A 24,462-nucleotide genomic window follows, 5' to 3' on the forward strand; every position below is an offset into this window, starting at 1 on the left:
GTAATTTTGATATCGCGCATCTCTAAAACCATACGTCCAAAAAGAACCTAACTTTACTTAGGATACAAAATTTTATTCAGATCCATCGAAATTTATCGGAGTTATTCAATGTGCGCATATATCCGTCTGTTACGTATCAACTTTAAGTAATGCGCGTTTTCTTATATAAAGTATAGATCGCGCATTTGAGAATACTCGTGGCCGAGTGGCAAGCGATGATTTGTATAAATTGGACATCGCCTTTAGGAGAGCCGATATATACACAGTGTCCCAGACCATCCGTACACCACTTCTAAAATGAAAATAAATAAATGGCTTTTATCAAAAATCGCAAACATTTTTTAAGTAATTCGGGTATGCTCTATCGAATGGTGACCTTGAACTTGACCTTGAACTTGACCTTGAGGGTCAATTCAAGGTCAACTTTGATTTTTCAAATGAAAACCCCTTTTTTATCGCATGTTCTTGTAGCTTATCTCACAGCTTTTTTGCATTAGTTAATTTGTCTCATTATTCTGTACATAAAAGTATTACGGTAAGATTATCGAAAACTAAATATTTTACGAGATATTTAATTTTTTATATCAAAATATGTCTGATTATAAAATATAAAATATCTCAAAAAGTACTTAATGAATCTTTTTAAGAAATCTTTTTACAAGCAAAAATCTTTTTGTAAAACAAAAAATTCCTAAATCTGACTAAATTGTAATATCTACAGATAATTGAATTTCTTTTATTACCTCTAAATCATTTGGATGACGGATAGCCACACCATACATGAAAAAAGTCCCGAATTTAAAAATGGGATAATACTTATTTGATAGATTACACATCAATTTCCATTGTTCCTCTGAAAAATATATTATAAATATCGATACAAAAGTTTTAGTGGGATTAATTTTATTGTTATTTCATCACACCTTTACTCAAATACGTTGAAAATAGACAAATAATAATTGTGATAATGATTTGCAAATGGATATTGCCAAGAGAAAAGTCTTAGTTTTGTGAGATATGTAATTTGCATACTTTTGATAGGTATACTACGTTCTAGATCATAAGTTTTTATGAATTTAATTTTTACTTGTATGTATGCATGAATTACGAGTCATCTATCAATTAATGTAAATAGATTAGAAATTTTATACTTGCCTGCTGAAATATATGCCTGTGATGCATTTCCAACAATCGAATGGCCCGGTGATCCTGGTAAAAGATTAACCAGTCGTCCGTTTCTTCCATAATGTACGTAATAATAATCAGGGTTGGGAAAGTTACTTTATAAAAGTAACTCGTTACCGTTACCGTTATTTTTTCTAAAAAGTAACTCGTTACCGTTACTCGTTACTAATTTTAAAAAGTAACTCGTTACCGTTACAGTTACTAAAAAGTAACGAGTCGTTACAATTTCCGTTACTTTTTTACAATACAAACTAATAAATTATTTTGCATAAGAAAAACTTTTAAAAAATTGTAAGCAAGGTTTCATTCAAGGTTTATTACAAAATAAATGATTAAATTTTATCGAAATTCTTTATTAATTTTTAATAAAATTTGTTGCTCCATAGTATCATCATTTAAATGCCCTCTTTGTGGTGTTAATACAGAGTCACCGATGCTAAACATTCTTTCTTCAGATTGGCACTGCTTGGTAGAGCTGTATTATATTTAATAAAAAGTTTTTTAAGTTTTGGATAGTCGTTTAACATTTCTATATTACAATTATTTGATTTTAAAAACCGTTGCAATTCTTCTTGTTCAGATTCATTTTGCACCGTTTTTTGCTCAAAAATGAAAAAATCATCGTGATCGTCAGATTTTCCAGCTTTTGAAGAATTTTCAGTTGATCGGATTCCCAATAAATCCTCCACGTAATTTTCAGCACGTTTTCTTTTTTCTCCGGTTAACCAGTTTAACTTAAATTTTGGATGTAAACATGCTGCTATTATTATTTCTTCTGTTTCAAATATTGTACGAAATCTAAAATCAAATATAGTAAATTAAGCGACATTGTTTGTTTTATTGAAATTAATACTTTTGAATCAATAGTTTAAAATAAAATAATGTTTTTCAATTAAATCCTTATTTAAAATTAAATAACATATGTATTAATCAAATTAATAAGTTACCTTTTATTTAAACCTTGCTGAATAGCTTCAACTAATGAATGGAAATCTATAAGGTCAGATTTATTGAGATTTTCTAATTTTCGTTGCAAGGTACTTAGAACTGGTAGTAAATGAGAGCTCTGCTTTTCCGAAAAGATAAAGCTCTCATTGGATATCGCGCGTCGCGTCATCGCACTGGTCTGCAAGAGCCATAAGTTGATCAATCACATTCAAGCATTTTTACAACATAATAAGAATGCTAATTGGTCGATTTGCTTACGGGTTTACGGTTAAGATAAAAATTTTATCACGCACAATAGCAAGAATAATATCTTAAATAAATCAAAAAATTTGAAAAAAGTAACGATAAAAGTAACTGTTAAATTCGTTACTCGTTACCGAAAAATGTAACGAAGTTACTTTTTCCGTTATAAATAAAATTTGTAACGCCATTACCGTTACAATTACCGAAAAAAAGTAACTGTAACGGTAACGGCGTTACAAGTAACGCGTTACTTCCCAACCCTGCAATAAATAAACAAACAATGGCCAATTAAAAGATTTTATTTATTTTAAAAATTTATTACGTGAATAATGTTTTGCTTTCTCATAGAGGAAGCTTTGTTTTCGTGAAATTGTTTTTTTTTTAGTTTTCGATGCCAATGTGTTCAGAATAGTCTAAAACGTCGGAAAGACACGTTTCTAAAAAATGTCCGTCCGTGTGTATTTACGTGTGTATATGCACCAAAAGGGCGTGGTTGCTGTAATTTTCGCAAATTTTGAGATATTGCACTAAACTTTTATACATGAATAGAGTATCATTAAAAGATGATTGGTATTGAATTTGATGAGAATTGGTGACAGGGTTCATTTTTTATGAAACTCTGAATTTTTCAGTAATGTCTGTGGACGCTCTAACTTCTGTCAAGTTTTGAGGTATCAAACTAAGGGGCCTATTCTGTAACCATTAACAATATCATTTCGTTAGATATCATTCCGCAGCTGTTTTTCGATACGTTTTGGCTGCACAATGACATAATTTTTAATGACATCGTTAAAAATTACAGAATAGACCCCTAAATTGTTTTACATGAATAGTAGAGTATCATTAAAGGATGATTGGTATTGAATTTGGCTAGAACTGGTCTATCGAGCAGTTCGATGACTATGCATATCGCGTATAATGTTGTAAGCGTATCGTAACACTATTATAATTTTATTGTTGCGTTTCACATGTATTACTACGCCTTATGATATTTCTTTACGAATCTTTATTTTTAATAGGCGCAATTTTTTGATATCATTATTTCCGTGGAATTTTATAAATACATTTACATAACAGTTTATGGCACGTATACGTGTGTGTGCGTGAGCGTGTGTGTGTGCGCGCGCGCGCACCTGGCTGGATACGTATGCGTAATATATACCAATAATATAATATATAGCAACATTTTATACTCATTTTATACCTAATCGATTTTTTTTGCAATTAATCTCGTACATGCTCAGTCATATTGTTTAGATATAAAGATAAAATCAAATAATTATTTGATGGAAAAGAGTAAAATAGAGGGTATATAAATAAATAATATACAATCACACATCAAAAACAGTATACGTCTAATGCTCTGGTGTGTACGATTCTAAAAAAAAAAAAAGAAAAAGAAAGAGAGAGAGAGAGAGAGAGAGAGAAATAGAAAAGGGAGAAAGAGGGAGAAAAAGAGACGAATAGAGAAAAGTATGTATATAAATTAATAAATAAATAAATAATATAATTGTATATGTTAAATGTAGATGTATGCGCAAGTGTTTAATGTGAAAGACTAAGCAATCAAAAATAATGCAGTAATATTTATATTGGCAACACATAATATTTATATTTATAATATTATATTATATAACATAATATAATGTTATATTAAATCAAACGTTTCGGCCACTTCGGGTCCTTATCAATAAAAATAATAAAAATTTTAACACATGAGATCGTGAGGCGGAGTTAATACATACAGAACGCGATGATAGACTTATAATAGTGTTACGATACGCTTACAATATTATCGAGTGGTTCGCAGATGATAATATGACTATAAGTTTTCGCATAGGTCAGACTCATCTCACAGATACTTAATTTTGCTTCCAGAAATGGTGGAGGCAGGCGCAAGCAATGAATAAAATGACCGTATATCTATATTACAAATAATCCGCTGATAAAGATCGTAATGTCGGATATAGCGAAGGATGTGTGTCCGGTGTAAGCGTATGATGAATAAAATAAAGAATGTTATCCATGTGAACTAAAATGTTTTTCCCCTATCTAAACAAGGTATATTATGTCTATACTCGAAATTCTCGAAGTGTATCGTTGCCTCTTTTCCGCGATGCTGATTGGTTCTGTCATTGCGCTTACTTCGTGAGCGGCTGTCATTGCATATTTTGACAGTTATTTTGTGTGTATATCGTTAAAAATGTTTAATGAAAAAGAATAAATGGCGCGCGCAAAGCGCGCATTGTGTTTTTCTAGTATATTTAAATTATAGTAAAAAATTATATGTGGAAGTGAATATTGTATGATGAGAAATAATAATAGAATAACGGCTAACAAAATGATGAAGAACAAATGTATGAAGACACGGATGTCTAATAGACTTTATAACTTATTGCTTTTTCTGTATCGACACTTCATGTATTATCAATAAATAAAATAATAGACAGTTAACGCTTAGTAAGAGTGCCAATTTTTATTTGATATTATTTTCTAGCAATCGTAACAATTTTATAAACCGACAACTATTTGTCATTATGATTTCTCTTTGATTATGACGATGATATTTATGCATTAAAAATAAAACTGGCCAAACAGGAAGGATTTCTTTGATGAAATATTCAAATCATTATTTATTGTAATTATGGCAATAATATGTTTTTATGGATTAAAAATAGAACTAGTCGAATGAGGAAAAATCTCTTTGACGAGATGACCAAGGTTAATACATGCATTTATTCATTGTAGTTACGTGGCAATAACATGTTTTTATGCATTAAAAATAGAACTAATCGTATAAGGAAAAATCTCTTTGACCAGATGTCCAAAATTAATAAATATAATGATTCATTGTATTTATATGGCAATAATATATTTTTATGCATTAAAAATAAAATTAGCCAAACAAGGAAAAACCTTTTTGTGGCAAAAAATTAAGCATTCACCAAAACCTTTACAGCAACTGGTAAATCGATTATACGAAGAAAATGTATTTCGCATAGAAAAAATATTACAAGAAACATATCCCATTATACATTATAATAATTCATTTCAAATATCTCGCTTGGAATATAGAGAATTTATCATTTCTTCGTAAAAACCTAATAATTGCTGCTTAATATCAAGTAACATAATTATTCTGGTAAATGAAATATTATTACAAAATGGAAACGTATATCTTTGTGGCAGTAAAATTACTAATACACAATCTCTTTTTTTTAAACCTTGTGATTCTAAACATCTAAATATAGTTGTAATTAATAATTGTTTTATTCCTGATTACTATCTCAGTTGAAAAAGTAAAAACATAATGTTTAAAATTATCGTTTCCTAATTATGAAAAATCTGTTATAATTCCTTCGATACATCATCAAGATTAATTTCTTGAAAATAATGTACTATTTTTTTGTACTTCTTAATATTTTTTGTCATTGTACTATATCTATTTTTATTATATCTACATTATACTATATTATTGTACGTCTAAGAAAAATAGAAATATATTATGTAATGTGTATGTAAATAATATTCATTAAAATATATAATAAACAATGTGTATAGCAGAAAAATAAAAATAAAAATAAAAATAAGTTTTATTCTTTTTATATTACACACGCGCGCGCGCGCACACACACACGCACGCACACACACACATATATATATATATATATATATATATATTTCACATATATTACAATATGAAGTCAATAAGAAAAAATATTAAAATATTTTTTAAACTATTTTGTAATATATTTCATATTTTTAAAATAATCATATTATATAACAACTTTATAATGTATATAAAAAATGTTATATATCATAAAAGTAACAATGTTACTTTGCAGTTATTTTCGGTATAGTAACAAAATGTAATATATCATTTGTTATACTCATAATATGTTACAGTTATATAACAAACAAATAACTTATGTTATATTATTTGTTATTTCCATGTTATATTGCTGCAACAACTGGTGTTTACTGAGCATATATGTTCTTTACATCACGCGTTGATCGAGCAAAGCGCTATCAAGGCGAACCACACGCGACCCGAGCGACCCATCGCGTTTTTGCAATGAATCACTTCATTGCGAAAACGCGAAATAAGCAAATTGCGAAAATGCAAGCAAAGAAGTCCTACTTAGAACTCTTTAGCAGTGTGACCAGAAACAGGTCCCGCGGCTCACGGCTCAGCAATGGAGGGGATAACGCACACAAGCGCGAACCGCGTACATGTGCGCTCTGCGCTTCGGTTAGTTTCGGAGAGTAGAGAAGAACAGACATATGTTTCCGTCTTCTTCTCACTTTCTACCGAGCTGGCAACGATGGTTGCGTTCCGATATTCACTGCCAGTACTGAAAATCTATAGTCCACGTCACGTGCACTATAGATTTTCAGTACTGGCAGTGAATATTGGAACGCAGCCGAAAGCAATGTTGATTGCTTGGCTTATTACATACGATAGCGTTAAACGTTTTTCTGACTCGTGAACTTTTTATTATGCATATATGTATATATATATATATAATATTTTTTTTTTTGTTATGCTATATTAGTATAGCATTGGCTATAGTTTATAAGTTTTATTGTGATATAGTAAAAGTAATATATTTACATATAAGGACATATGCAATTTTTTAATTACTTTATATTACTTTAATAATTACTTTATTAATTATTTACACAAATATGTGTTTGTGTAAGATTATAAATATTACAATAATATAAGAACAAAGAGTGAATGGACTTCCATACCACCCATGAGGTTCCACTAATGGCGCGTTAGATTTTTTTATTACATGGATCTTTGCCTGGAGCCCTATTGTACCACATTTTATTCATGTCTTATATAGAAATAATATATTTTACATATCTCTACTTTATCTTATATCTTATGTGATATCTTTTACGGACAAAATACATGGATGATAAAATTCAAAAAATAAATCTTTCATCAATTAAAATAAATTTTTCCTTTAGACTACCGATATTATTTTTAATGATATTTACCTGAAATATTGTCCAATATGTTCATTGTTTTTCTCGAGCAGATTTCTGCTTGTGTTTACAAATAAACGCACAGCCTGTCGTGTCCGCTCGTCTCGATATGCCCAAATCAGCTGACAAAGTATTTTTTTCTTGTTATTGTCTCGGAACAATTTCGTTGTTTTTAAACATGTAGAATAGGCTCTCGTCTCTTTTCTCGCCGAAACGTCGACTAGATAAGTAGTACGCGGGCACAGAATCAATAAATTATATCAATCCAAATTTCATTTCAATAGATTATATCAATTCAAACTTATCTGGAATTCTTTACGCTGCTACCTTTCGTTTTAATAATTTTCTCTAAACAGTGCTCTTATATGAAATCTTAATGTTCAGAAAGTTTATTCATATCCTTTATAGACATAATATATTTTACATATCTACTTTATCTTATACCTTATGTGATATCTTTTACGGACAAGATTCGCGAATGATAAAATTTATGGAACTATTCCAATTGTAAGTCTCAAATTTATTTATATTTTTATCTGTTATATTTATATATTTATATTACATTCTTCATTGTATTTATTCATTATATTTATTCATTATATTTATTCATTGTATTTATTCATTATATTTATTCATTATATCTATATATATACAGGGTGACCCATTTTAACTTAGGCAGCCAAATAACTCGAAAAATAAGCACACTACGAAAAAATGTTTAGAATCAAAATTTTGTCATTTCGAGGGGGACGTACAATGACGTTAAAATGAGCCCCCCCACCCCTTCCCCTGGGCGGTGAGGGGGGGCAAGTTTGAAATCTTAAATGGAAACCCCTATTTTTTATTGCATATTCGGAATCTTTGGCTAAAAACACATACAATTTGTCTGAAACATTTTTCTCGATTCATGATAGATGGCGCTGTAATCGACGAAATTCAATTTCTTCGATTTCTCTTACTGAGAACCCATGCTTACGATTCTGCAATAAATTAACAATAAAAATACCACGTTTTCATTGTTAATACTCGAAATTAGTCTTAAAACAAACTTCTCATTATTTTTTATTACTCATTAATTACTTCTCAAGAAACTGCTTTTAGCGTAACCTGCCCTTTAGGCAACTTGAATGGTGCAAAGTACCGAGACATTTTGGACTTTCCATCTGATGGAGTTCCTCTAAGTATCCCTCCAAAATTTTGTCCATTTAGTGCCAAAGTCACAAGTGTTTATGTATTTTTTTAACATTTGTACTCTGATAAAATTCTGGTAAAATGGCAAATTATACGCCTACAGAAGTAGTCGATATTCTTATAACCTTTGGCGAATGTGGTAGAAATTACAGACTTACTGCCCGTACTTATGCGGAGCGATTCCCAAATCGCCGCCATCCTACTGATCAACAAATTATAAACATTGAAAGGAGATCTCGTAATAATCCACTTCATCGCGAAAGGCGAAGGAATAGACTTCATAATAATAATGACCCTAGATTGCTCGCAGTTTTGGCTATGGTTCATCAAAATCCCCATATTAGTACCCGTCAAATAGAACGAGAACTGGGAATCCCTCAAACTACGGCACATAGATTGTTACGAAGAAATCGAAGAAATTGAATTTCGTCGATTACAGCGCCATCTATCATGAATCGAGAAAAATGTTTCAGACAAATTGTATGTGTTTTTAGCCAAAGATTCCGAATATGCAATAAAAAATAGGGGTTCCCATTTAAGATTTCAAACTTGCCCCCCCTCACCGCCCAGGGGAAGGGGTGGGGGGCTCATTTTAACGTCATTGTACGTCCCCCTCGAAATGACAAAATTTTGATTCTAAACATTTTTTCGTAGTGTGCTTATTTTTCGAGTTATTTGGCTGCCTAAGTTAAAATGGGTCACCCTGTATATATTTCATTCTTAGAGTCTTTGTTGTTGACAATTCTATATAGAAATGTGTGATACATTAAAAAAGAAACCTAAGCGAAGCTTTTCAGAAGCTTGGCTTAGTGATGATCGATTTAAATTTTGGATACGCAAAGTATCATTTGACGATAGCCTTTTCCATTGTATTATATGTAATAAAAATTTTTCGTACGGTTTATCGCACGTTATAAGACATGCGGATTCTGCGTGTCATAAAGAAAATGCATCATTATTAAATAATAACAATATAAGTTCAAATACAATAATACGAAAACGTTTTAAACAACAATGGTTAGAGATCGATTTGTTTAAGCCATGGCTACGCGAAGTATCAGATGACGTTAATTCATTTTTCTGCGCGTTTTGTAATATATCTGTTATTGGTGGTTTGTCTCAAATCTATCGTCACGCAGAATCCAAGCAACATATTATAAAATGTAAAGAAAATGAAACAAACAAATCCAGTGAAGATATGAATGTGAACGAATCACTTTTGTCATTTGAAGAGCGAAAGAAATCAGCAGAAATTCGATATGCCGCGTTAATTGCTGATAAAAATATTTTGCATCGAACGGCAAAAGATATTCTTACTCTTTTTCAAGAAATAGGAAAAGATTTTAATGTTTTGAAAAATATGAGTATGGGCCAAACAAAATGTACAAGTATAATTTCAAATGTGTTATGTCCGATTGAGACGGATCATATAGTTAACAGCATTCAAAACATTAAATTTTCAATTTTTATTGATGAAACATCTGATATTTCAAATGAAAAATGGATGACGTTTCTTGTTCGGCATGTTGATTCGAAAACATTAAACATTCGCTCGTAATTAGTAAAATTAATTAATATTGATGCGAGAGACTGCAGCGCAGAAAAATTGTTTAATGCTTTTAAAGCTGAAATGTGGAAATTGAATATTCCATTTTTAAATATTGTTGCTTTATCATGTGACAATGCATCCGTAATGACGGGAAAACATCTTTCATTTAAAAAAAAAAGCTGAAAGAGATGTGTAAAAATTTAATTACACTTCCATGTCCTTGTCATTCCACTGCATTAGTTGCGCATGCCACATGCGCTAAAGTACCGGATTATTGCGAGGAATTTAAAAAAAAAATCGTGAATTTTATTAACGGTAGTCCAAAACGTTCGGCAATTTATCAAGAGTTCTGTGAATGTTTTCAGCAAACAAACCTAAAAATTTTAAAGTTGTTTGATACACGGTGGCTTTCTCATCATTCATGTGTTGAAAGACTTCTTGAGTCTTGGGATATTATCAAGTTATTTCTGAATGAAATTACTATAAGCGAAAGAACAAAGTCTGGAACATATTTATTATCTATGATGCAAAATCTAGATATAAAAGCCTATTTCTTATTTTTACAGCATATTTTAAATTTTTTTAATTCATTTAATGCATTTTTCCAAGCTGTGGAAAATAGAATACATTTATTGCAGCCAAAGTCAGTAGAACTTTTAACCACATTTTGCAAACATTTTTTAAAGTCAGAGCATTTGAATAATTTATGTGATAATATTAAATTTGATGAAAAGGAGAATCAAAAATTGTTAGAAGAAGTTTCTTTAGGATCTGAATGTGAAGACTACCTCGATGAATTAATGAAGGAAGGACATGCAGATATAGTTGCAAATGTTCGAAAGAATTGTTTGCAATTTTATGTAACTGCCGCCGAGGAAATTTATAAAAGATTACCAATTAATGATAAATTTTTATCAAAATTAAAAGTTTTCGAACATAACCTAGTATTATTAGATATTGATAGAGAAACATCATTCAATGATGTTTCTTTTATCGCTGAAACTCTTGGCGGGTTTGACGAAAACGGTTTGAAGAAAGAATGGCTTACTTTACATCTAGATTTTACAATAACAGAAAAGGAAAAGCTATTAAAATTAAGCTTTGATGATATGTGGAAACAAATTTTACAAAGTCAGTATTCCACTAATATTGATAAATATCCCAATCTCAAACGTCTTTTGAATGCTGTTAGATCACTTCCAAATTCGAATGCCGATCCAGAAAGAATGTTTTCTGTTTTAACAGATTTAAAAACAAAAAAACGAAATAAACTTTCGTCTTCCTCTATAAATGCTATTTGTGTTTTGAAATCAGCATTGAAAGCAAGAAAAGAAACCATTCTAAACATGGAGATTGATGAGAAGCATTTATCTCTCATGTCGTCGGACAAATTATATAACACTCCTCCTAAAAAACAAAAAAGCAGTCTTACATTATATGCTGCAGATGTTTGTGATATTGCTGGTCCCTCAACATCTACCGATATGCAATAATAATGTTCAGAAGATAATGACTTATATTTTATGGCCATTATTATTCATATAATATAATATAATAAAAATAGTTGCTTTACTTATTTTCTTGTAAAAATATCATGTCGGTAATAGATATTATGTTTCCAAAAGACACCATATTTGTAAAAGGCACGTCTAAAAATTTTCATGTCTGTAATAGATATTATGTTTGCAAAAGACATAATAAAGTAAATATGTAAAAAAATATTATGTCTACAAGAGATATCAATAAAATGTGGTACAATAGGGCTCCAGGCGAAGATCCACATAATAAAAAAATCTAACGCGCCATTAGTGGAACCTCATAGGTGGTGTGGAAGTCCATTCACTCTTTGTTCTTATATTATTGTAATATTTATAATTTTACACAAATATATATTTATGTAAATAATTAATAAAGTAATTATTAAAGTAAAGAAATAAGAAATCGCATATGTCCTTATACGTAAATATATCACTTTTACCATATCATAATAAATAATAAAACTTAATATAGCATAACGAAAAAATGTTTTATATAACTATGTATATATATACATATATATACATAATAAAAAGTTCACGAGTCGGAAAAGCATTTAACGCTGTCGTATGTAATAAGCCAAGCGATCAACATTGCCTTCGTTGCCAGCTCGGTAGAAAGTGAGAAGAAGACGGAAAACATATGTCTGTTCTTCTCTACTCTCCGAAACTAACCGAAGCGCAGAGCGCACATGTACGCGGTTCGCGCTTGTGTGCGTTATCCCCTCCATTGCTGAGCCGTGAGCCGCGGGACCTGTTTCTGGTCACACTGCCTTTAGCTTGCATCCGGATCTTACCGCCACAATCGAGCGACACGACACGTAGCACGTAGCCCAGCCGACAAATCCCCTCCCGGGAAACCAAGGGGACATGATAAAAAGGCCGATCACTAATAAGCGACAGGCAGTCAATGACTGAAAGGAATGACGAGACTTCTGAGACGACATGGATCAACGAATATTGTGGAGCTTGAAAAGTAAGTAAAATTCTATTTTGTCTCGAAAATCCATGTGTTATTATTATTTATTTTTGTATAGTGTGTGTCGTATGTTTCTCGGATGTTCTTGATCTCAGCTCTCTGTTTTGTGTTTAATTTGGTGAATCATTCCGCTAGTTTGCTAAAATCAAAATAAACATGATGTAATATTAATAAACATGACTTTATATCATTTACCTTTGTACAACAATCTTACTCATATAACTGTCTTCATCACAATTCAATCTTTTTTTTAATTTAATAGAAGACACAATACTTAAAAATATTATGTGAATTATGAAAATATAATAAAATTACTCACTTTAATTATAATGTACCTCGTTGCAAAATTTTTAGAATTTGTTGTACATTCCTATAATACCCAAACACTTTCACGAACAAAATGTTTATTCAATGACACTTTTCTGTAAGATTAGAAAATCTAAAAAGCTTACAGATATATATTTTGAAAAACTATAAAAATAATAACTAGATATAAATATAATAATAGAGAGAAACACGTGAGGTTAAGATAACTGTCATGTACCTTGTTGCAACATTTAAGAATTTGTTGTACATTCTCATGACACCCAAACACTTTCATGCAAAAAATGCTTATTCAATGACACTTCAGTAAGATCAGAAAATCTAAAAAATTTACAAATATATATTTTGAAAATATAAATGCGATCATACTAAATATAAACACAGACAAAAATACGCGAGATTAAGATAACTGTCATGTATGCAGTAGGTAATATAGGCTACGCTATGATTGGAAAAAAAACTACGGATGTTCCGAAACACTGCATTAACCAATTATGATAAGGAAATTTTATAATCTTTTAACTTCATTGACCAACCACCAAAATATTATGCATCTATATCGACTAATCTCTTATCGACCGCAGTCATAGAAAAAACATTGTTAGAAAATTTTTATTATTTATTTATATATAGATTTATTTTTTGCATAAATTAATACGTTATTCAGAAAGAGTACCGGCAATAATAAATAACTTCGATCTAAAACACGGCAATCGCTAAAGAAACCGATGTCGTCCAATGACTGCATTTTTTCCGTGCTTTTTACTGTTGAAATTATGGCATTAAAGTGTTAATAGTTGTATATTTATGATTCTTAAAACATGATAGCGCGACGAAATTTTTTACACTATCGTCAATATCCCTCGTGCAATATAAATTTTTCTCCTTGATTTCGACTACCGCCAAAGATATCGCTGTTAATAAAGAAAGACATTATTCTACACGATTTTCGCTACAAGGATTGACGCATTAGATTCTAAAATAAATAAAGTTACGATTATTAAAGCAATACAACGGGCCAAAATCGCGTCGCCTTTGCCTGCGTCCTTCGCGTCTAATGAATCTATCTCTTAAATCACAGAATTTTTTAAAGAAATTAACGCGTTGTTCGAGAACTACATAATTTTACTGTATGCTATTGAAATTACGCCATTAATATTTTAAAAATTGTATCTCTTTCTAAATTGTGTCCATTATAAAGGCGGAACAGCCCTATATAATGTCGAGAATTCGGCTCGCTATATCGCTTTAATAATCGTCAGCTCATTTATTTTAAAATCTAATGAGTGAATCTTTGTAGCGGAGATCATATAGAATAATGTCTTTCTCCAATAACATCGATATGTTTAACGATAGTCGAGATCAAAGCGAATAATGTATCTGACGCGGACGATCTCGGCAAAAATGTCGCGATTTCGGCACATTTTAGAGCTTTGCTGATTATAGATTTATTCATTTTAAAATTTTAATGCGTTAATTCTAGTAGCGGAGATTATGTAGAATAATATCATTTTCGCATAACATCGATACTTATAATGGTAGTCGAAATCAAAACAAAATATGTGTCTGACGCGAAGGATACTGGCGATAATGTAAAATCTCGTCGCATTGTTATGTTTAGAGAATCATAAATATAAAATTATTAAGATATTAATGTCATAATTCCAATAATACAGAACACGAGAAAAAATGCAACCGTTGGACGACATTGGATTCTTTAGCGGTTGTCATGCTTTACACCGAAGTAGTTATCTACACACACACACTCCTTCAGAAAAACTTACTTTTCGTTTTGATCTCGGCTATCACCAAATATAGATGTTATTCGAGAAAGACACTATTGTTCGTGCTCTTCATTATAAAGATTAACGCGTTAGCATTTTGAAATAAATATAATTTCGATTATATTAAGGCGACATAGCGGGCAGAAATCGTGACGCCTTTGCCGAGATCGTCCGCGTCAGATACATTATTCGCTTTAATCTCAGTTACTATTAAAGATATCGATGTTATTAAAGAAGGACATTATTCTACATGATGTCCGCTACAAAGATTGATGCATTAAAATTTTAAAATTGGTAAGCTTATGATCATTAAAGCGATAAAGCGGGCTGGAATCGCGCCGCCTTTGCCGAAATCGTTCGCGTCAGATACATTCTTCGCTTTAATCTCGACTACCATTAAAAATATTAATACTATTCGAGAAAAACATTATTCTACATGATTTCCGCTACAAGGATTGACGCATTAGATTTTTAAAATTAATAAGCTGACGATTATTAAAGCGATATAGCGGGCCGAAATCTCGACGTTATAGGGCCGTTCCGCCTTTATAATGAACACAATGTAGAAAAAGATACAATTCGTGAAATATTAATGGCGTAATTTCAATAGCACATAGTATGTTAAATAATATAGTTTTTGAACAACGCGTCAATTTCTTTAAAAATTGCTGTTATTTAAGAGATAGATTCATTAGACGCGAAGAACTCAGGCAATGGCAATGCGATTTTGGCCCGTTGTATCGCTTTAATAATCGTAGCTTTATCAAATTTAAAATTTAATACGTTAATCCTTGTAGTGGAAATCATATTTTTTAACCTCACATCCTATTTCAATGCCTCATTACAGTGTAAGACTCTAATTTTAAATCAGAATATTATTTTTTGTTTACTAAACTCTAATGACATGTTTAATAGTTGATAGTATTATTGTGCTAATATTTCTACTGAAATTATACTAGGTGCAAAATTTTAATTTATAATGCTTTAAATTTAAATGAACTAGTGCAGCTATAAAGAACAGATCTGTTTGTATAGTATTATTTATTATCCATTAGAAACGATAAAAATGAAATATAATTTAATGTATCACGTGCAAAAGCATATATTACATATAGAATTATAATATAAAAATTAAATATAGAATTAAAAGCTGAATTAAACATTTTGTATATTTCTCTATCATTATCTTAAAAGAAATTACAATCTTAAAAGAAATATAATAACAGTATCAGTATCATCAAAATATAGTATTAATAGTGAAGCGCAGCATGAGTATCATTGTTCTTGAAATATATTAATTTAAACATTTTGTATGTTTTTCTATCATTATTCTAAAAGAAATTACAATCTTAAAAGAAATAATAACAGTACCCAGACAGCATAAGGATGTCCTTAGGACGTCCAAAGGGCATCCAGGACATACATGTAGGACATCCTCAGGATATCCCATTGTAATCCTCAGATCTCCTCTAGATGTCCTGAGGAAGAGTAAATGATAGCCGTATATTAACCTCTGGAGAATCCAGGGAGATCCTGTGGAACATCCTAAGGATTTTTATATGTTAGGGATATTTTTCGTATGTTTCAAGGAGCAAATTTTAAAATTTCAATATAAATTAAAATTATGTTTTGTTATTTACTGCCAATATTAAAAATCTAATATTAAAAATAGTTCACCGTTCTTTAATATTTGAGTCTTTCGTGCTGTACATGAATATTTTAGGTTTGGCTCCCGGGTTTGAGTTGTGTAATATTTTCTAAACAATCCAATATCTGAATTTCCTATGTTGGGATTGCATCAGAAATTGAACTGATAGAAAATAATTACATTTGTAATTTCCTGTCAGTTGCTCTTTGCAAGCTTTATATAATTTTCATGACCAAATCTCAAATACGTTCGCGTGTCGCATAGCGGTAAACAAAGGAACTAGCGGTTGAATACTATTGTTTGTAAAGTTTTTGGAATGTTGCGAACAGTAACATTTCTCATAAAATATTAAATAAATAATAATTTTGGATATATGAAAATGTGCGCATCAAATTCAATTATTAATATTAAACGAAATTAATGTTAACAATTAATTGTACATGTATATGTCCTCTGGAAATCCAAAAGACATCCAATATAATAGACAGGGCAAATATATCCTACAGACATCCAAGGGTTATCCAGTGGACATTTATAAGACATTAATACTTATTATAATACTTAAGATTTCTAAATTATATTAAATAGCCGACACAACTAAAAATAATTATGTATGCATATTAAATTTTTATAAATATATTTATAATAATATATCTTAAAACATCCTACAAATGTCCTGAACCGTCCAGGACATATTCAGGATGATCCTGAGGATGTTTTGTGCTGTCTGGGTATCAGTATCATCAAAATATAGTATTAATAGTGAAGCACAGCATGAGTATCATTGTTCTTGAAATATATTAATTTAAACATTTTGTATGTTTCTCTATCATTATTCTAAAAGAAATTACAATCTTAAAAGAAATAATGACGGTGTCAATAGCATCAATATTATTAATAGTATAAATCACAGTATCAGTCTCATTAGTAATATGTATATTTATATTATTGCATATTTGTATATATATTAACAATGAGACTTATACTGTAATTCATACTATTAATACTATTGATGATACTGATACTGTGATTTATACTATTAATGAAACTGATACTGTTATTATCTCCTCTCACATAAGTACATTTACTGGTATTTCAAATTAATAAAAAACAAAACTGTTAATTACAATATTTTCTATGCTTATAGTCATACCTTGCACTAATATTCGATGATAAAATCTACGTATGCTATTCGCTTTCAATGTTTCTTACAATAGTTTGTACTCTGCAATATCATTCTTATAAACTTATAAAAATTACACTCGAAATACATTAAATTGAACATTTGGTATATTTCTCTGTCATTATCCTAAAAGAAATTACAATCTTAAAAGAAATAATAACAGTATCAGTACCATCAAAATATAGTATTAATAGTGAATCGCAGCGAGTATCATTGTTCTTGAAATATATTAATTTAAACATTTTGTACATTTCTCTATCATTATTTTAAAAGAAATAATAACAGTATCAGTCTCATTGTTATATGTATATAAATATATATATTAACAATGAGAGTGATACTGTCATTCATATTATTAATACTGTTGATGATTCTGAGACTGTGTTTTGTACTAATTAATGAAACTGATGCTGTTATTATTTCTTTTCCGATTATAATATTAAAAAATACTAAGAAAATACTATTTTAGTAATTTTAGTTTTGAAAAAAGTAAGAAGTATATTATTTTTAGCGTTTCAATAAGTGCATTTGTGAAGGTACATATTTTAATGTGTATACTTTCGTTATTTCATATTATTTGTAACGTGTTTATTATATATTTGTGTCATATTAATGATGAAAGTAATGGCAAATAGTTTGTACAAATAATTTTACATCACTATACAAAATATGACACCAATACATAATCAACATGTTTCAAATAACATAGAAGATCGAAAAACTAAGTTTGTTGTCAACATGTTTTTAAAATTTTTTGCGTTGAAATTACAGCAACTCTGAAATCCATAAAAAATAGAAATAATGAAAAAATTTGAAGATCTTTGAACTTCCTAATAAAAAACTAAAGAATTTATATCTTCTTTGAATGTTGAGAACTTTAGTATATTATTATAAATATATATGTATTAATTATAAGTATATATTAAATATATATTAATTTTAAAAGTATTTGTTATTATTAATGTAACGGGATCACTTTTCGCGAGTGCGTGGATGAGCTCGGTCGGGATCAGGGTTCGTGAAAAGGTGAGACACACAAAAGATTTAGTTAACAGATATCGTCTTTATTTGCCTCGTTCGGCAATGGTCGATTTACAATAGTGAGCGCGCGGCGGATGATGCAACGCGCTAGATGCAATGTTATTCGGTGCGCGATGTTCGATATATCGAACCGCTTATAATATTCGTAAAACCGTGTTTATTTTGACGGCACGCGAAACGCGCAAGAAATCGGGCGCGGTCGGTCGGCGCGTGTACGGCAAGGCCGTGTTTATTTTGACGGCGCGCGAGACGCGCAAGAAATTGGGCGCGGTCGGTCGGCGCGTGTACGGCAAGGCCGTGTTTATTTTGACGGCGCGCGGAATATAATGAAATATTAGATGATAGGTACTTCGGCGCGGTGATTATAATTCGCAAGTATTAAAATAGCGTTGATCGTGGTCGCGGGATTTATCGCGTATTCCCAGTGGTAGGGGAGTGCGATCGGAGATCGAGTACCCTCGACCGGGCGGAGAACTCTCCGTCCCTGCTTTCGTTCGCGGAGTTGCGGATAGCGCGGCGGAGTCGAGAAAACTCGACGGGGCAGCGAACTCGCAAACCCACGGTCCGGCTGGCTGGAGTGGTCGGATGAGTGACCGTAAACTAGGAGAGCGGCGAACACTCCGCTCTCGTCGAGTTAGTCGGATTCGTGTCAGGAATTCGGAGACTGCACGGAAACCGAGAATGCTCGGCGGAGGCTGCGAACACGTCAACCTCACGTTCCGTCGTTGCTGCGAATTTCAGGATCGGTTCTGGTATCTCGGAGGGTACTGCTCGAGCGGATTCAGGAATCGTTCTGGGTTCTGGTCCTGAGCTGCCGAAACGCTGTCTTTTTATACCCGAGCGTCTATCGGTAATTGCGTCGTTCGCCCCCGGGTGGAGATAACGACGCGTTGTTTTCGGCGGGTAAATTTCGGTAAACGCGTCGCTTCCCCTGGGCGAAACGACGCGGCGTTTCGGCGGGTGACGCTCGGGATCTTCCGGCAGCGTTCGGCTGTGCTCGGGCTTCGGCGTAACGGCGGCCGTATAACGGCTGTATGGTTGTTTATTCCAACCGCGGTGATTGAAGTCTTAAAAAAGAGCGCTCGGCGCCTCTGCCACTGCCCGGCTGGTGTTCGCCGGGCGGCAGACTTCCGGCTGGTTACGTGCCGGGTAACGATGGGGGGTGCATCGTTACATTAATATAATAATAAAAACTTACATTTTCGTTGTAAAGCTTTCTGTTGATTATAAAGCCATGTTTTTATTTGTGGCGATGTACGTTTAGCAAGAGATGTGTATTTTTTTCTTATTGTTTGAATCTCTCGTAAAGATGGTAGTTTCAGTTTTTTCATATATTCAGAAAATACTTTTAGTGCTATTTCCTTTTCTTCCTGAGACCAACGAGTCCTTTTTGTTGATCCATAAGGAGATGCTAGAAGAAAAGTAAGGTATTATTTAAAAAAATACTTATATGTATGAAAGTAAATTATAAGCATATACAGGGTGACTACGGATATTCAGCGTGTGTAGGTATAGTTCGCCAAATTAAATACGATAGCCATGTGACATTTTGCATATTTCACGGTATTTATTATTATTAATAAGCAATTAATTATTGAATATTAGCGAACGCATGTGCGAAAATCTGTGTTCTGGAATCATAATCTTTATGAAAATGCTGCGATTTGTTTACAATCGCCTAACGAGTGATTCCCATCCTCTAGCATAATAATATTTAAAATTTTTGGTTAAGTGGATCAGACTTAAATATTCATTAGAACTGTTGATTATTCGAAGAATCATTAATCCTTCGAATAATCAATAATTATATAATATAGGAATATTTTAGATATAATTTTTGAGACTAAAAATTTTAAATGTAGAAAATGGGATTGTATTAAAACGCTAGTCGCTATATATCGTCTGCAGTTGCTATACACAGATGATTGTTAACAAATTCTTGTTCAAATTTTCTTTAAGATCATGACTCAAAATACGGCCACCGATTCATTCGCTAATATTATGCAATTAATTTTTGAATATTGCAAAATCTGTAAAATGTTACAAAATTTCATGTTTAGATTGGCGAATTCTACACATCTGTATGCCTTGAATTATCAAAAATATCCTATGCATGAATTATACGAAAAAATTGGGAAACAAAACTTTACACTGCCACAAAACTTTAAAAATTATATGTACAATACGTTAATTATTAGTCACAAGAAGATTTTTGCTAAAATTTTTTATAGAATAAGTTTTACGAATTATTACAAATGTATATACATATAATAAATAACTTGAAGGACTACAGACATTTTAGAATAACACTTTAAAAACATTAAATATAACAATACTTTTATACAGGGTGATTCAAAACAACCTTCTGTCCTTACAATGTCATATACTTGACACTATTCTAAGACGATTTTTCCTTTGCCAAAATTTTTTTCGAGGCTTAGTTTTTAAATTATAAGCCAAAATAGTTAACGAATTACGGGCCGCGTACGCGGCAGAGGTGGCGCAACTCACCGTCCGATGCTGGTGATTACGTGAGGCGCTCGCTGCGATTAACTGTTTGCTACATACGATGGAGTGTATGTGTGAGAGAGACCGTATACGCGTATACACACACATACACATTCTCTCTCTCTCTCTCTCTCTTTTTCTCCCTCTCTGTCTCTTTTACACCCATCGTATGTAGCAAACAGCTGATCGCACACACGCACTCTCTTTCTCTCTTCTTTGTCTTTCTCTTTTACACCTATCGCGTGTAGCAAACAGTTGATCGCACACATGCACTCTGTCTCTCTCTCTCTCTCTCTCTCTCTCACACTGATTCTTACCTTTTATGTAGTAATTCGTTGCCCTCATACGACTCAATAAGTAATACTTCCGTATGATAGAACGAGTAACTAGCAAACTTTTTTCACTCATAAATTGTACCACTTATAGAACTTTTACGAATTAATCTACGCACTTTAGCGATAAATTGAATTTATTAACGATTATAACGGTTAATCACAATCTACCGATTACTACCGATTAATTATTAAAATATCTCGAAGAAAGAAACGCGTTATTCGATGCGGAAACTGCGCGACGACACAAGCAAGTTATATCGGTACTAGCGTTGCCGGCTGCCGGCTGCCGAACAACTGAATGTATCACATTACGCGTGATCGACGCGGACGCTATCATGTGTCCCGTGATCGGCTAAAGCCTCCGACATTGTAAATTTGATAGTTTCGAAAACATAAAACTATAAAATATGAAAATATAATGACGTATAATAACATCGTTTTTTTTAATAAATTCAGTTTATCGATAAAGTGCGTGGATTAATACGTAAAAGTTCGATAAGTGGTACAATTTGTGAGTGAAAAAAAGTTTGCTAGTTACTCGTTGTATCACACGGAAATATTACTTATTGAGTCGTATAAGGGCAACGAATCTCTACATACAAGGTAAGAGTCAGTGAGTGAGAAAGAGAGAATGTGTATTTGTATGTATACGCGTATACGTTCTCTCTCACACATACACCCCATGTAGCAAACAGTTCATCGCAGCGAGCGCCTCACGTAATCACTAGTATGGGACGGTGAGTTGCTCCGCTCCTGCCTGCCTTGTGTACGTGGCCCGTAATTCGTTAACTATTTTGGCTTATAATTTAAAAACTAAGCCTCGGAAAAAATTTTGGCAAAGAAAAAATCGTCTTAGAATAGTATCAAGTATATGACATTGTAAGGACAGAAGGTTGTTTTGAATCACCATGTATATATATAGGGTATCTCAAAAGTCCCAGACTGGTAAAATATCTCGAAAATAAAGCATTTTTTGAAAAATATGTTTTAAATAAAAGTTGTAAGATTTAAGAAGGTCTGTTTGTTAGCTTTATCAATTTGACCTTGGGTGACGTTCTTCAAGGTCAATTCAATTTTTATTTTAATGGAACCACCCTAATTGTTTTATGTAAATAGATTTCTTGTAACATTCAGCATAAAAAGTTATAAAGTAAAATAACTAAAAATTGAATGGTTTACGAGATATTTTATATCTTAATCTGATGTATTTTGATATAAATAAAGCCACACTCGCGGGCTTATCTCTCCCGGCGATTTGTCTAGAGTCTAGAGTGAAAGCGAGACGAGTATAGAGCGAGCGAGATGACTTATTAAAAAGTTCCGAAATTTCGTACAGCAATTTTTTTCATATATAATTACGAATAAATCGTCTTATAATAAAAACTATTATTTATATATTTTATTATTTTATATTTTTAAAAATAATTGTAATCAATTAATGAGATTTTTACAATTGAAATAAACAATTCGTATAATTTTCAGTTAGATACACAATATATTTTTATTATTTATAATCATTCTTTTTTTTCAGAATACAGCGACGACAATGTCAACGGCAATGCCAACGACGACGGCGAAAGCATCGACGGCGACGGTGACGACAGCGACGACGTCACCCCCAATGACAACGTCGATGCCTCATCCATCAACAGCGGTCACTGTCTCTACAGCGGTCAAAGCGTCGACCGTCACATCGACCGCAATATCCACACCGGTGTCAACAGCGGCACCGCGATCGGTGTCTTCAGAAATGATAATGTTAAGTGTAAGTACAACAAATTTTACTTAAAAAGTATCAAACATTAAATATTAATTATATTACATGTATGTTATATTACATGTACATAAAAATAATATTATAATTATTTATAGTGATTTTTTTACACCAAAATATTATATTTAGAATTGTGCTAATTTCTAAATATGATATTCGGGTGTAAAAAAAATCATTGTAAATAATTATAATATTATTTTTTTATATACATAATAGTATTTTTTTATATACATAAAAGTATTAACGTATTAACATTATAAGATGTATTAACAGTGTTCGCTCTTATCTTTATAAAATTATATAGATGATTATCCATGCACATGACATTTTGACGTAATCTTATATAATAAAAATATATATTATCTTCATCTGCATTTTACATGAAAAAAAAGTGTTATCTTTATTAAATTATCTAGGAAAATATTAAGATAATTTGGTTTACTTTACTGCAAATGTTTAAGATATTAAGATATTTGCTTTTATGTAGTAGACGTTTATAATATGTATTAATATTGCCTGTATTAATATTAACTGCATTGAAATTGAGATTACATTGAGATTCGTTCATAATCAGGACAAAATGAAATAATCTTGTCGTCTTTTCCTAATTGATCGAATCGTTATGCAAATTCAGTCTTACTGCATAGGCTCATGGATTTTAGTATTTCATTTGTCGTATGAGACGAGTTTGTCGTATAAGAGTATAAATATATTTTTATATTTTTTTTATAATTTGCAATTTTTTCTCATAAGTGTTTTTGCATAAATGGTCTTAAAAACAATATTATGTGGAAGTTATCTAGATGAGTCAGCTATATAATTTTATTTTTATCTAGATATATTTAAAACAAATTATCTTTATCTTATCTAAAATTAATTTACATTAACATATATCCATCTCATGTTTATGTAGCTAATTTTTCATTTTTATCTGATTGTAAACACAACACTATGTATTAACCAAAATTCTGTTACATGTGTCTTACATTTATTTTTATTTTATAGAAAGAAGAACTTACGTTTCTAATGAATGATGTAATATCTAGAGTGATCAAAACAAAATGAAGAAGAATGGGCGAAAAACGCGTTATTCATTCTTTGTTGTTTTTTTTTATTTATTGTTATTCGTTTCTTTTTCTAATAAATTTTATAGCTGTAAATAAATAGTTTTCTTGGATAAATCTCTCAGATTTACAAGAATGCAAATATTTTTTAATTGCCTGCTTATTTGATGAAT

General features: G+C 31.4%; 1 protein-coding gene and 1 pseudogene across 2 annotated transcripts; one reads left to right on the forward strand and one right to left on the reverse strand.

The window, feature by feature from the left end:
* Window positions 1-1,543: 1,543 nt before the first annotated feature.
* Window positions 1,544-21,807, reverse strand: LOC138942005 (uncharacterized). 2 transcript variants are annotated; one of them, XM_070312025.1, is made up of 8 exons: window positions 21,434-21,807; window positions 19,807-20,019; window positions 16,108-16,214; window positions 13,173-13,273; window positions 12,948-13,067; window positions 12,447-12,767; window positions 2,133-2,311; window positions 1,544-1,983 (listed from the first exon to the last, which is right to left on the reverse strand). In XM_070312025.1, exons 6-8 carry the CDS (start codon window positions 12,594-12,596, stop codon window positions 1,602-1,604), a joined length of 711 nt encoding a protein of 236 aa, XP_070168126.1. In that variant the 5' UTR covers window positions 12,597-12,767; window positions 12,948-13,067; window positions 13,173-13,273; window positions 16,108-16,214; window positions 19,807-20,019; window positions 21,434-21,807; the 3' UTR covers window positions 1,544-1,601. The 2 variants fall into 2 exon arrangements, with proteins under 2 accessions (XP_070168126.1, XP_070168125.1); XM_070312024.1 differs by lacking the exon at window positions 16,108-16,214 and having other exon boundaries at window positions 12,948-13,050.
* Window positions 12,433-24,462, forward strand: part of LOC138942189 (uncharacterized) — a 351,185-nt pseudogene continuing 339,155 nt past the window's right edge.

This window comes from Polyergus mexicanus, unplaced genomic scaffold (assembly GCF_030449975.1).
Source record: "Polyergus mexicanus isolate NDT 795.1 unplaced genomic scaffold, iyPolMexi1.0 SCAF_21, whole genome shotgun sequence".
Classification (NCBI taxonomy): Eukaryota; Metazoa; Arthropoda; class Insecta; order Hymenoptera; family Formicidae; genus Polyergus; species Polyergus mexicanus.

What these genes read in the sequence shown, in the direction of transcription:
- LOC138942005 (XM_070312024.1), bottom strand. Translation starts at nt 12,596, where the DNA reads ATGTCGTCTCAGAAGTCTCGTCATTCCTTTCAGTCATTGACTGCCTGT. An exon ending in CGTGTCGCTCGATTGTGGCG is followed by an intron (nt 2,312 to 12,446) that starts GTAAGATCCGGA and finishes TGGCTCTTGCAG; the next exon opens with ACCAGTGCGATGACGCGACG. An exon ending in CAGCAAGGTTTAAATAAAAG is followed by an intron (nt 1,984 to 2,132) that starts GTAACTTATTAA and finishes ATTTGATTTTAG; the next exon opens with ATTTCGTACAATATTTGAAA.